Source organism: Phyllobates terribilis, unplaced genomic scaffold, assembly GCF_046119375.1.
Source record: "Phyllobates terribilis strain yellow unplaced genomic scaffold, ASM4611937v1 Scaffold_10__3_contigs__length_209671492, whole genome shotgun sequence".
Taxonomy (NCBI): Eukaryota; Metazoa; Chordata; class Amphibia; order Anura; family Dendrobatidae; genus Phyllobates; species Phyllobates terribilis.
Window position 1 is genome coordinate 201677097 of NW_027362770.1, and position 14494 is coordinate 201691590.

A 14494-nucleotide genomic window follows, 5' to 3' on the forward strand; every position below is an offset into this window, starting at 1 on the left:
CTGGTGATGTATTCATGTACTGATGGTAGTTCTGGTGCTGTATTCATGTATAGATGGTGGTTCTGGTGACATATTCATGTACTGATAGTGGTTCTGGTGACATATTCATGTACTGATAGTGGTACTGGTGACCTATTCCTGTACTGATAGTGGCTCTGGTGATGATTTTTTGTACTGATAGTGATTCTGGTACTATATTCATGAAGTGGTTCTGGTGACATGCTCCTGTACTGTTACTGGTTCTGATCCTGTACACATGTAGCAACCCATTGCCAGAAAAAGTGATGCATAGCTATATTAATAAAGTGTTGTGCTGTCTGACAAGTTAAGGGCTACATCATCTCTATTTATGTTAGGAGCAGGTAACATAGTACCGCACTGTTTGCTGTTCACAGCCCCACCGGCGAATACATAGCATAAAATAAAGAATTTCCCCAGGATCTGAAGCTTTGATATTTGCTTATTTTCTTTGGTTTCGAGGGAAGTTTCTATCCGGAGTCAGCGTGACACAGCACGAAAGCGATCATTATAACCCGATTATTGGCTCCTTATTCTTATAAATGAATTGATTTCTGTCCTTGTCAACACTGATCCCCAGAATTAAGATAAGGGGGTCATTACAGTCCTGACTGTGATAAGGACCCAATGCGATGTCAGAGGGTTCATTCCATATAGGCAACTCGTTACATAAAGGTTCAACAATCAGGAATATATAAAGAATGTATCAGAGCTCCTCGTGTTACAATGTATCGACTGAGTCATTACTAGTCATAAACTTCCTGATAACTTCTATTTATAATCAATAGGCTACAAGGTAACGGGTGGGAAGCCGCCCCTTCTCCCCGGTATATAAACCCTGGCATCGGTGTCACAGTCACTGCTGCATCCCCAGAGGGCACCGCCAGCTCCAGCATGTCTCTCCAGGCAGATCTCATCCACGTCTTCAATGGCATCCCCTTCACCACCCGCTCGTCTGCGGACCTGCTCAGGTCCTTGGATGGATTCCAGGCCCGGGAGGACGATCTTCTTCTCGTCTCCTATCCAAAATCTGGTAATGACAAGTTTTCTGTTTTATACATCAATATTATAAAGATTTAGCTCCCAAAATGTGGGTTACACACAGGAGCTGAGATATGGGGGGCTGTTTGCTGGTGTCCTCACACCATAGAGCCTCGATAGCATGGATGGCATGGAGAAGAAAGTCACCAGGTTTCTACATGCAGATAAAGGGAAGTGACATCATGTAAGCAGATAGCGCCCCCTATCTCAGCTTCTTGTGACTGTGAAAAGTAGTGCGGGAAATGTAGTGCGGGGTATTTACTGCTGAACTTATAAACTTCCATTGGCATATTACCATAGAAATCAGAGGTGACAATGACAACCAGCAGCTAGAGGAGAAAAGCAGGGGTGACAATGACAACCAGCAGCTATAGGAGAAAAGCAGGGGTGACAATGACAACCAGCAGCTAGAGGAGAGAAGCAGGGGTGACAATGACAACCAGCAGCTAGAGGAGAGAAGCAGGGGTGACAATGACAACCGGCAGCTAGAGGAGAAAAGCAGGGGTGACAATGACAACCAGCAGCTAGAGGAGAGAAGCAGGGGTGACAATAACAACCAGCAGCTAGAGGAGAAAAGCAGGGGTGACAATAACAACCAGCAGCTAGAGGAGAGAAGCAGGGGTGACAATAACAACCAGCAGCTAGAGGAGAGAAGCAGGGGTGACAATGACAACCAGCAGCTAGATGAGAGAAGCAGGGGTGACAATGACAACTAGCAGCTAGAGGAGAGAAGCAGGGGTGACAATGACAACCAGCAGCTAGAGGAGAGAAGCAGGGGTGACAATAACAACCAGCAGCTAGAGGAGAGAAGCAGGGGTGACAATAACAACCAGCAGCTAGAGGAGAAAAGCAGGGGTGACAATAACAACCAGCAGCTAGAGGAGAGAAGCAGGGGTGACAATAACAACCAGCAGCTAGAGGAGAGAAGCAGGGGTGACAATGACAACCAGCAGCTAGAGGAGAGAAGTAGGGATGACAATAACAACCAGCAGCTAGAGGAGAGAAGCAGGGGTGACAATGACAACTGGCAGCTAGAGGAGAGAAGCAGGGGTGACAATGACAACCAGCAGCTAGAGGAGAAAAGCAGGGGTGACAATAACAACCAGCAGCTAGGGGAGAGAAGCAGGGGTGACAATGACAACCAGCAGCTAGAGGAGAGAAGCAGGGGTGACAATGACAACCGGCAGCTAGAGGAGAGAAGCAGGGGTGACAATGACAACCGGCAGCTAGAGGAGAGAAGCAGGGGTGACAATGACAACCGGCAGCTAGAGCAGAGCAGCAGGGGTCACAATAACAACCAGCAGCTAGAGGAGAAAAGCAGGGGTGACAATAACAACCAGCAGCTAGAGGAGAAAAGCAGGGGTGACAATAACAACCAGCAGCTAGAGGAGAGAAGCAGGGGTGACAATAACAACCAGCAGCTAGAGGAGAGAAGCAGGGGTGACAATAACAACCAGCAGCTAGAGGAGAGAAGCAGGGGTGACAATGACAACCAGCAGCTAGAGGAGAGAATCAGGGGTGACAATAACAACCAGCAGCTAGGGGAGAGAAGCAGGGGTGACAATGACAACCAGCAGCTAGAGGAGAGAAGCAGGGGTGACAATGACAACCGGCAGCTAGAGGAGAGAAGCAGGGGTGACAATGACAACCGGCAGCTAGAGGAGAGAAGCAGGGGTGACAATGACAACCGGCAGCTAGAGCAGAGCAGCAGGGGTCACAATAACAACCAGCAGCTAGAGGAGAAAAGCAGGGGTGACAATAACAACCAGCAGCTAGAGGAGAAAAGCAGGGGTGACAATAACAACCAGCAGCTAGAGGAGAGAAGCAGGGGTGACAATAACAACCAGCAGCTAGAGGAGAGAAGCAGGGGTGACAATAACAACCAGCAGCTAGAGGAGAGAAGCAGGGGTGACAATGACAACCAGCAGCTAGAGGAGAGAATCAGGGGTGACAATAACAACCAGCAGCTAGAGGAGAGAAGCAGGGGTGACAATAACAACCAGCAGCTAGAGGAGAGAAGCAGGGGTGACAATGACAACCAGCAGCTAGAGGAGAGAAGTAGGGATGACAATAACAACCAGCAGCTAGAGGAGAGAAGCAGGGGTGACAATGACAACCGGCAGCTAGAGGAGAGAAGCAGGGGTGACAATGACAACCAGCAGCTAGAGGAGAAAAGCAGGGGTGACAATAACAACCAGCAGCTAGGGGAGAGAAGCAGGGGTGACAATGACAACCAGCAGCTAGAGGAGAGAAGCAGGGGTGACAATGACAACCGGCAGCTAGAGGAGAGAAGCAGGGGTGACAATGACAACCGGTAGCTAGAGGAGAGAAGCAGGGGTGACAATGACAACCGGCAGCTAGAGCAGAGCAGCAGGGGTCACAATAACAACCAGCAGCTAGAGGAGAAAAGCAGGTGTGACAATAACAACCAGCAGCTAGAGGAGAAAAGCAGGGGTGACAATAACAACCAGCAGCTAGAGGAGAGAAGCAGGGGTGACAATAACAACCAGCAGCTAGAGGAGAGAAGCAGGGGTGACAATAACAACCAGCAGCTAGAGGAGAGAAGCAGGGGTGACAATGACAACCAGCAGCTAGAGGAGAGAATCAGGGGTGACAATAACAACCAGCAGCTAGAGGAGAGAAGCAGGGGTGACAATGACAACCAGCAGCTAGAGAAGAGAAGCAGGGGTGACAATGACAACCAGCAGCTAGAGGAGAGAATCAGGTGTGACAATAACAACCAGCAGCTAGAGGAGAGAAGCAGGGGTGACAATGACAACCAGCAGCTAGAGAAGAGAAGCTGGGGTGACAATGACAACCGGCAGCTAGAGGAGAGAAGCAGGGGTGACAGTGACAACCAGCAGCTAGAGGAGAGAAGCATAGGTGACAATAACAACCAGCAGCTAGAGGAGAGAAGCAGGGGTGACAATAACAACCAGCAGCTAGAGGAGAGAAGCAGGGGTGACAATAACAACCAGCAGCTAGAGGAGAGAAACAGGGGTGACAATGACAACCGGCAGCTAGAGGAGAAAAGCAGGGGTGACAATGACAACCAGCAGCTAGAGCAGAGCAGCAGGGGTCACAATAACAACCAGCAGCTAGAGGAGAAAACCAGGGGTGACAATAACAACCAGCAGCTAGAGGAGAGACGCAGGGGTGACAATAACAACCAGCAGCTAGAGGAGAGACGCAGGGGTGTCAATAACAACCAGCAGCTAGAGGAGAGAAGCAGGGGTGACAATGACAACCGGCAGCTAGAGGAGAGAAGCAGGGGTGACAATGACAACCGGCAGCTAGAGAAGAGAAGCAGGGGTGACAATGACAACCAGCAGCTAGAGCAGAGCAGCAGGGTTCACAATAACAACCAGCAGCTAGAGGCGAAAAGCAGGGGTGACAATAACAACCAGCAGCTAGAGGAGAAAAGCAGGGGTGACAATAACAACCAGCAGCTAGAGGAGAGACGCAGGGTTGACAATAACAACCAGCAGCTAGAGGAGAGAAGCAGGGGTGACAATGACAACCGGCAGCTAGAGGAGAGAAGCAGGGGTGACAATGACAACCGGCAGCTAGAGAAGAGAAGCAGGGGTGACAATGACAACCAGCAGCTAGAGCAGAGCAGCAGGGTTCACAATAACAACCAGCAGCTAGAGGCGAAAAGCAGGGGTGACAATAACAACCAGCAGCTAGAGGAGAGAAGCAGGGGTGACAATAACAACCAGCAGCTAGAGGAGAGAAGCAGGGGTGACAATAACAACCAGCAGCTAGAGGAGAGAAGCAGGGGTGACAATGACAACCAGCAGCTAGAGGAGAGAAGTAGGGGTGACAATAACAACCAGCAGCTAGAGGAGAGAAGCAGGGGTGACAATGACAACCGGCAGCTAGAGGAGAGAAGCAGGGGTGACAATGACAACCAGCAGCTAGAGGAGAAAAGCAGGGGTGACAATAACAACCAGCAGCTAGGGGAGAGAAGCAGGGGTGACAATGACAACCAGCAGCTAGAGGAGAGAAGGGGTGACAATGACAACCGGCAGCTAGAGGAGAGAAGCAGGGGTGACAATGACAACCGGCAGCTAGAGGAGAGAAGCAGGGGTGACAATGACAACCGGCAGCTAGAGCAGAGCAGCAGGGGTCACAATAACAACCAGCAGCTAGAGGAGAAAAGCAGGGGTGACAATAACAACCAGCAGCTAGAGGAGAAAAGCAGGGGTGACAATAACAACCAGCAGCTAGAGGAGAGAAGCAGGGGTGACAATGACAACCGGCAGCTAGAGGAGAGAAGCAGGGGTGACAATGACAACCAGCAGCTAGAGGAGAGACGCTGGGGTGACAATAGGGAGTCATTTTAGCCAAGCCGTCTCCCAGACTGCGGAAGAAAGTTGTGAAGGGCGACTGGCGATCAGATTGTGACCCTATAGCCTGCGCCCTTCGCTCGCTGATTTGTTGCTTTCTCCAGGAACTCACTGGTTGGCTGAGATCATGAAACATCTTTACTCCTCTAAAGTCGCCCTGACGTCCCCTATTGAGTTTGGAGACATCTCAAAACTGGAAGAGCTGGGCAATGTGACAACAAAGAGGATCATCCCGACCCACCTGAACTACGACATGCTCCCCAAAGACTTCAAAGCCAAGAAGTGCAAGGTGAGGGTCCGCGGGGAGTGAGGGTCCGCGGGGCGAGGGTGTGTACAGGCATGCTCTGATACACAGTGTCATATATCCTCCCAGCGTCTTCACTGGCTTTTCCTAGTTTTGGAAACGTCTGTTTTTGAGCCTTTAACGATCATGTCCTGTGCGTTTCTTTCTGGCGAGTTTTTCCGCAGGCGTTTTATTGGATTTTTCTCAGTTCTTTTATTGTCTTTTTTTTAATATTTATGAGAATATAGAAAGCACAAGCAATATTTTTGCAATGGAGAAAAAACGTGAAAAAAAAAAAAAATCGCCTATTCTTCATTTCAGCCGTCCCATCGACTTGTCTTGTAAAGTATTGTGCGTCTTCCAGAAGGAAACGCCTGACGAGCGGTCCGGACATTTTTTTTTACCATTTGGCGTCTTTTGAAATATTGAACGTATTAATAGCGACTCAGCGAGTTGTTTTTGCATAAGAATTAATAGATCCAACAGACACAGTGTGAGGATGAAGGACTCCAGGCAACGGCATTTATCCGCTGTACAGAGGGGTCCTATCACTGGGACCACCACGGATCGCCAGTACACAGACCCCCCCAATCACTGGGACCACCACTGATCACCAGTACACAGACCCCCACAATCACTGGGACAACCGCAGATCGCCAGTACACAGACCCCCCCAATCACTGGGACCACTGCAGATCGCCAGTACACAGACCCCCCCAAACACTGGGACCACCGCGGATTGCCAGTATACAGACCCCCCAATCACTGAGACCACCACGGATCGCCAGTACACAGTCCCCCCCAATCACTGAGACCACCACGGATCGCCAGTACACAGACCCCCACAATCACTGGGACCACCGCAGATCGCCAGTACACAGACCCCCCAATCACTGGGACCACCACGGATCGCCAGTACACAGACCCCCCCAATCACTGGGACCACCACGAATCGCCAGTACACAGACCCCCCCAATCACTGTGACCACCGCAGATCGCCAGTACACAGGCCCCCCCAATCACTGGGACCACCGCAGATCGCCAGTACACAGGCCCCCCCAATCACTGCAACCACCGCAGATCGCCAGTACACAGACCCCCCAATCACTGGGACCACCACGGATCGCCAGTACACAGACCCCCCCAATCAGACATGGGGGGGGCGGAGACGCAGGGGGGGTGGCACGAAGACGCGTGGGGGCTTAGACGCGGGGGGTCCGGAGACCACCTATAACACATTTCGCACCTTTCTGCAGGCGATCTACATCATCCGCAATCCGAAGGACACGGCCGTATCTTTATTTCACTACTACAGAGAAAACCCCGAGCTGCCAACCATCGAGTCCTGGAGCACTTACCTGGACATGTTCCTGCACGGGGAAGGTAACTCCCATCATTTATCACCATTGATTAGTGATTTCACGTGTGGCTGTAGCGGCAGCCTCCTGACCTGGAATAACACTGGTATACAGGGGGTGTATATATATATATATATATATATATATGTATATATATATATAAAAATATATATAAGCGGGTCTGGCTTTTAAAGGGTTGCTTTTTAAGGATCTGAAAATGAAATATGGCAGAAATGGGCCAGAAGTGACCAGAAGGTACGGATAACTATCTACTATTTGTACTTAGATTCTCTTTCTCATTCTCCCTTACACTTTCATCATGCTTACATATGGCCTTACTGTTTTTGCCCCACTAATCCTCACTCTCCTTCGCTATCCCCTCACCCCAGCACCCTCTAACCAAATCATCATCTCTCCTTCCCTCCTTCCTCCCCACCTAAGCTCATCTACAGACCTGCTCCTCAACCTCAGATCTATCCTACCAAAATATAAAACAAGCCGGACACTCTCCTTCTCCCACCTGCTCTCCCTCTCTCTGCTTCTCCTCACTGCTGGAGACATATCTCCCAATCCTGGACCCCCACAGCTTGCACCCTCCACCAATTCCCCTACCTATCACATCAAACCAACTGCAAACTACCACAACCTCTCTTACTCAAAACCGGTCCCCCTGACTCCCACCCCGCTGCTCCCTCTCTCTGGAGCACTGTGGAATGCACGCTCTGTCTGCAACAAGCTCCATTTTGTCCACGACCTCTTTACCTCTCGTCATCTCTCCTTCCTGGGCATCACAGAGACATGGCTGACACCCTCTGACACTGCCTCCCCTGCTGCGCTGTGTTACGGTGGCCTCCACTTCACCCACACTCCTCGCCCTGGTAACAGACATGGTGGAGGAGTGGGTTTTCTCCTCTCTAACAACTGCACCTTTAGCCCTACTCCTCCTCTTCCCTCCCTTATTCTCCCTTCTTTTGAAGTCCACTCTGTCCGCATTTACTCTCCCTCCAACCTCCAATTGGCTGTCATATACCGACCCCCGGGCCCGATCACTGCCTTTATTGACCAATTCTCCACCGGGCTTCTTTACTTTCTCTCTGCTGACATTCCCACAATCATCATGGGTGATTTCAACATCCCCACTGACACTCGCCAGTCAGCAGCTTCCAAACTCTTGTCGCTTACTTCATCCTTTGGACTTACTCAGTGGTCCTCCTCAGCCACCCACACCGACGGACACACACTAGACCTGATCTTCACCAGACTCTGCTCCCTATCTAACCTCACAACCTCCCCCCTATCCATATCTGACCACCATCTACTCACATTCTCATCCCGGTCCTCCTTACCTGTCACCCACAGACAGCGCCACTGCTTTCTACAATGCCACTCTCGCATCCGCTATTGACTCGGTCGCCCCTCTTGTGCATGGCAGAGCGTTACGAGTCAACAGGCAACCCTGGCACAACAACCTCACTAAACAGCCAGGGTTGCAGAGCGGCGTTGGAAGAAAACACATACTCAAGATGACTTCACTGCATTCAAACAAGCAACGCTCACATTCAAATCAGCCCTCACCTCTGCTTAACAGGCCTACTTCACAACCCTCATATCTTCCCTATCCTACAACCGCAAACAGTTATTCAACACTTTTAACTCTCTCCTCCACCCTCCACTGTCCCCTCCGACCTCCGTCATCTCTGCTGAGGAGTTTGCCACACACTTCAAAAACAAGATTGACCAAACACGGCAAGTCTTTACTGCCCGACCACCACAAGCCCTCTGTTTTCCACAGCATTTAACTACCCCCATAACCTCCCTTCCCAACATCACAGAAAGAGACCTTACTCGTCTCCTCCCCAAATCACACCTCACCACATGTGCACTGGACCCCATCCCATCCCACCTCCTCCCCAACCTCACCCCCACACTCATCCCATCCCTAACCCATCTCTTCAACCTATCACTATCTTCTGGTACTTTCCCCGCTGCCTTCAAACATGCCACAATCACGCCCATCCTCAAAAAGCCATCCCTCGACCCAACCGCCTTGTCCAGCTATCTCCCCATATCGCTGCTCCCATTTGCCTCCAAACTCCTTGAGCAGCACGTTCACGCTGAACTTTCCTCCCACTTTTCATCTAACTCTCTCTTCGACAACCAACAATCCATCTTCCGCCTCCACCAGTCCACCGAAACTACCCTTACCAAAATCACCAATGACTTACAGCCAAAGCTAACCGACAATTCCCTATACTCCTTCTTCTTGACCTGTCCTCTGCTTTGATACAGTTGACCACTGCCTCCTACTACAGATCCTCTCTTCCTTCGGCGTTAAAGACCTCGCCCCATCCTGGATCTCCTCATACCTTTCTAACCGCACATTTAGCGTCTCCCACTCCCACACTACCTCCTCACCCCGCCCCCTCTCTGTTGGAGTCCCTCAAGGCTCTGTCCTAGGACCCCTACTCTTCTCAATCTATACCCTTGGCCTGGGACAGCTCATAAAGTCCCATGGCTTCCAGTACCACCTGTACGCTGATGACACCCAGATCTACCTCTCTGGCCCAGATGTCACCACTCTGCTGTCCAGAATCCCAGCATGTCTAGCAGCCATATCCTCCTTCTTCTCCTCCCGCTACCTCAACCTCAATGTGGACAAAACTGAACTCATCATCTTTGCCCCATCTTGCATATCTTTCCCACCTGATCTTTCTATCACAATACATGACATGACACTTTCCCTTGTCCTGGCTATCTGCTGCTTCGGAGTAACCCTTGACCCTGCCTAGTCCTTCAAACCCCACATCCAAGCTCTCGCCACCTCCTGTCGCCTCCAGCTCAAAAATATTTCCAGAATCCGTCCTTTCCTCAACCCTCAATCTACTAAACTGCTTGTGCATGCCCTCATCATCTCCCTCCTCGACTACTGCAACATCCTCCTCTGTGGCCTCCCTGCTAACACTCTCGCACCTCTCCAGTCCATCCTCAACTCTGCTGCGCGACTGGTCCATCTCTCGCCTCACTACTCCTCTGCTACCGCCCTTTGTAAATCCCTTCACTGGCTCCCAATTCCCCAGCGTATCCAGTTCACACTACTAACACTGACCTACAAAGCCATCCATAACCTCCCTCCTCCGTACATCTCCGAACTAATCTCCCGATATATTCCCTCACGTAACCTCCGCTCCTCCCAAGGCCTCCTCCTCTGCTCCACACTTATTCCTTCCTCACGCAATCGCCTCCAAGATTTCTCCCGAATATCCCCCATCCTATGGAATTCTGTGCCCCAACACGTCCGATTATCCACCACACCTGGATCCTTCAGACGGAACCTGAAAACCCATCTCTACAAACAAGCTTACAGCCTGCCATGACCTTGCTTGCACTGGTATACAGGGGGTGTATATACAGTACAGACCAAAAGTTTGGACACACCTTCTCATTTAAAGATTTTTCTGTATTTTCATGACTATGATAATTGTCCATTCACACTGAAGGCATCAAAACTATGAATTACCACATGTGGAATTATATACTTAACAAAAAAGTGTGAAACAACTGAAAATATGTCTTATATTCTAGGGTCTTCACAGTAGCCACCTTTTGCTTTGATGACTGCTTTGCACACTCTTGGCATTCTCTTGATGAGCTTCAAGAGGGAGTCACCGGAAATGGTCTTCCAACAATCTTGAAGGAGTTCCCAGAGATGCTTAGCACTTGTTGGCCCTTTTGCCTTCACTCTGCGGTCCAGCTCACCCCAAACCATCTCGATTGGGTTCAGGTCTGGTGACTGTGGAGGCCAGGTCATCTGGCGTAGCCCCCCATCACTCTCCTTCTTGGTCAAATAGCCCTTACACAGCCTGGAGGTGTGTTTGGGGTCATTGTCCTGTTGAAAAATAAATGATGGTCCAACTAAACGCAAACCGGATGGAATAGCATGCCGCTGCAAGATGCTGTGGTAGCCATGCTGGTTCAGTATGCCTTCAATTTTGAATAAATCCCCAACAGTGTCACCAGCAAAGCCCCCCCCACACCATCACACCTCCTCCTCCATGCTTCACGGTGGGAACCAGGCATGTAGAGTGACGCGCCCAGGGGATGGGGACGACTCGGCGCCCGGGCCTTGTTGTTGCCTGACCTTGGGGGATGTCGCGGTGGTCGGCTCCCAGGCCCGTACCCTGGGGTCACTCTTAAAAGAAGGGGAAAGTTAAATGGGATAGGGGAATGTTCGTGACGCCACCCGTGGTGTCTGGTGAGGATCACCAGCGCTTCGACAGTCCTCTGAGGCCGGTGGTCAGGCAGCTTAGTTGGTACGACTCCCCACAGGTGGAGCGAGGCCTCAGGGCAGCGTAAGTGTAGGGATGCAGGACAGAGGGGACCCAGCCGGGTCAGAGGAAGAATAGGCACGCACACGGGAGTTCGCTTCAGTACGTTTACCGGTGGTGTTTCTGGCACGGTCCAGGGCACTGTAGGGTGAAGGGCTCTCCCCAGTGAGCGGGTGTGGGGCCTCCTGTTTCTTGCCTTTCCTCGATAAGTTTCTGACCTGCCTGGAGCTAGGCCTAACTTGGTCTCTGTCTTGCACCTGCTGACCTGGTGGTAGGGCCTTCTGTTGGAGATCACACTCCCTGGTCTCTTGGGCCTCTGTGACTCCTGACCCTGGGATGACAGTCAGCTTTTGGTGTTCCTGGGACATATAGTTCTCCAGGGGTTCTGGTTATTTTTTCTGGATGTAAGGAATCCCTGCAGACGCGGACCCGGTGTCCGGTATCTGATTTTGGGGTGAGCGGGCCACACTCGGGGTCCTCTCTAGGCTTCACACTGCAGCAGGCACACTGTGCTTCGTCGCTCTTTTGGCGTCGGCACGCCCTAGGCTCACTAATCTGAGCTCACTGAGTCTGAACTGACCTGACAACCTCTCTGGCTGCAGCTGACTTCACACAGACTTCACTCTCTGTGGACTCCAGACTTTAGACTGAACTGCCTAGCTCCACCTTCCCTTTTTATATCCCTATCCAGGCTCCCTCTGGTGGTCTGAGGTGGAAGGTGGAGGTGTGTGAATGCTATGAGGGCCTCTTGTGGAGGAATCCGTCCATGCACCCCTCTGGGATCTGTGGCACCAATGCGCACCAATGCGCAGCAGGGCGCCACAAGAGTCCATCCGTTCACCTTTTCTGCGTCGCACAAAGACACGGTGGTTGGAACCAAAGATCTCAAATTTGGACTCATCAGACCAAAGCACAGATTTCCACTGGTCTAATGTCCATTCCTTGTGTTCTTTAGCCCAAACAAGTCTCTTCTGCTTGTTGCCTGTCCTTAGCAGTGGTTTCCTAGCAGCTATTTTACCATGAAGGCCGGCTGCACAAAGTCTCCTCTTAACAGTTGTTGTAGAGATGTGTCGGCTGCTAGAACTCTGTGTGGCATTGACCTGGTCTCTAATCTGAGCTGCTGTTAACCTGCGATTTCTGAGGCTGGTGACTCGGATAAACTTATCCTCAGAAGCAGAGTTGACTCTTGGTCTTCCTTTCCTGGGGCGATCCTCATGTGAGCCAGTTTCTTTGTAGCGCTTGATGGTTTTTTCAACTGCACTTGGGGACACTTTCAAAGTTTTCCCAATTTTTCGCACTGACTGACCTTCATTTCTTAAAGTAATGATGGCCAATCGTTTTTCTTTACTTAGCTGCTTTTTTCTTGCCATAATACAAATTCTAACAGTCTATTCAGTAGGACTATCAGCTGTGTATCCACCAGACTTCTGCACAACACAACTGATGGTCCCAACCCCATTTATAAGGCAAGAAATCCCACTTATTAAACCTGACAGGGCACACCTGTGAAGAGAAAACCATTTCCGGTGACTACCTCTTGACGCTCATCAAGAGAATGCCAAGAGTGTGCAAAGCAGTCATCAAAGCAAAAGGTGGCTACTGTGAAGACCCTAGAATATAAGACATATTTTCAGTTGTTTCACACTTTTTTGTTAAGTATATAATTCCACATGTGGTAATTCATAGTTTTGATGCCTTCAGTGTGAATGGACAATTTTCATAGTCATGAAAATACAGAAAAATCTTTAAATGAGAAGGTGTGTCCAAACTTTTGGTCTGTACTGTATATTACTATATCACACTGAGGAGAAGGATGGCCATATTACTATATATATTACTATATCACACTGAGGAGAAGGGCGGCCATATTACTATATATATTACTATATCACACTGAGGAGAAGGGCGGCCATATTACTATATACTGTATTATTCTCATGGATGAATTATCTCAAAAACTAGTAACAATTCAGCAAAATACCAAAAATCCATTCAAAAAACCCTGGCACCGACCGGGCGGTCACAGTCAGCGGCTCCGGGGAGGACGGGGCGGTCACAGTCAGCGGCTCCGGGGAGGACGGGGTGGTCACAGTCAGCGGCTCCGGGGAGGACGGGGCGGTCACAGTCAGCGGCTCCGGGGAGGACAGGGTGGTCACAGTCAGCGGCTTAGGGAAGGACGGGGCGGTCACAGTCAGCGGCTCCGGGGAGGACGGGGCGGTCACAGTCAGCGGCTCCGGGGAGGACGGGGCGGTCACAGTCAGCGGCTCCGGGGAGGACGGGGCGGTCACAGTCAGTGGCTCCGGGGAGGACAGGGTGGTCACAGTGAGCGGCTCCGGGGAGGACGGGGCGGTCACAGTGAGCGGCTCCAGGGAGGACGGGGCGGTCACAGTGAGCGGCTCCGGGGAGGACGGGGCGGTCACAGTGAGCGGCTCCGGGGAGGACGGGGCGGTTACAGTCAGCGGCTCCGGGGAGGACGGGGCGGTCACAGTCAGTGGTTCCGGGGAGGACAGGGTGGTCACAGTAAGCGGCTCCGGAGAGGACGGTGTGGTCACAGTCAGCGGCTCCGGGGAGGACGGGGCGGTCACAGTCCCCGGCTCCAGGGCGGTCACAGTCAGCGGCTCCGGGGAGGACGGGGCGGTCACAGTCAGCGGCTCCAGGGAGGACGGGGCGGTCACAGTCAGCGGCTCCGGGGAGGACGGGGCGGTCACAGTCAGCGGCTCCGGGGAGGACGGGGCGGTCACAGTCAGCGGCTCCGGGGAGGACGGGGCGGTCACAGTCAGCGGCTCCGGGGAGGACGGGGCGGTCACAGTCAGCGGCTCCGGGGAGGACGGGGCGGTCACAGTCAGCGGCTCCGGGGAGGACGGGGCGGTCACAGTCAGCGGCTCTGGGGAGGACGGGGCGGTCACAGTCAGCGGCTCCGGGGAGGACGGGGCGGTCACAGTCAGCGGCTCCGGGGAGGATGGCGTGGTCACAGTCAGCGGCTCCGGGGAGGACAGGGCGGTCACAGTCAGTGGCTCCGGGGAGGACGGGGCGGTCACAGTCAGCGGCTCCGGGGAGGACGGGGCCGTTGTTCTGACTCCTCCCAGCTGAAAACTTGTTACAGTGTATCAGTGCAGACAT

The 14494-nt window shown here is 51.8% G+C and overlaps 1 protein-coding gene across 1 annotated transcript in view; it reads left to right on the forward strand.

The window, feature by feature from the left end:
• The first annotated feature begins 832 nt into the window (after positions 1-832).
• Positions 833-14494, forward strand: part of LOC141164348 (sulfotransferase 6B1-like) — a 31312-nt gene continuing 17650 nt past the window's right edge. The window contains exons 1-3 of the mRNA XM_073649483.1: positions 833-1051; positions 5513-5697; positions 6948-7074. Coding sequence (XP_073505584.1) covers positions 913-1051; positions 5513-5697; positions 6948-7074 — 451 coding nt within the window. The 5' untranslated portion in view covers positions 833-912. The remainder of the gene's footprint in view (positions 1052-5512; positions 5698-6947; positions 7075-14494) is intronic.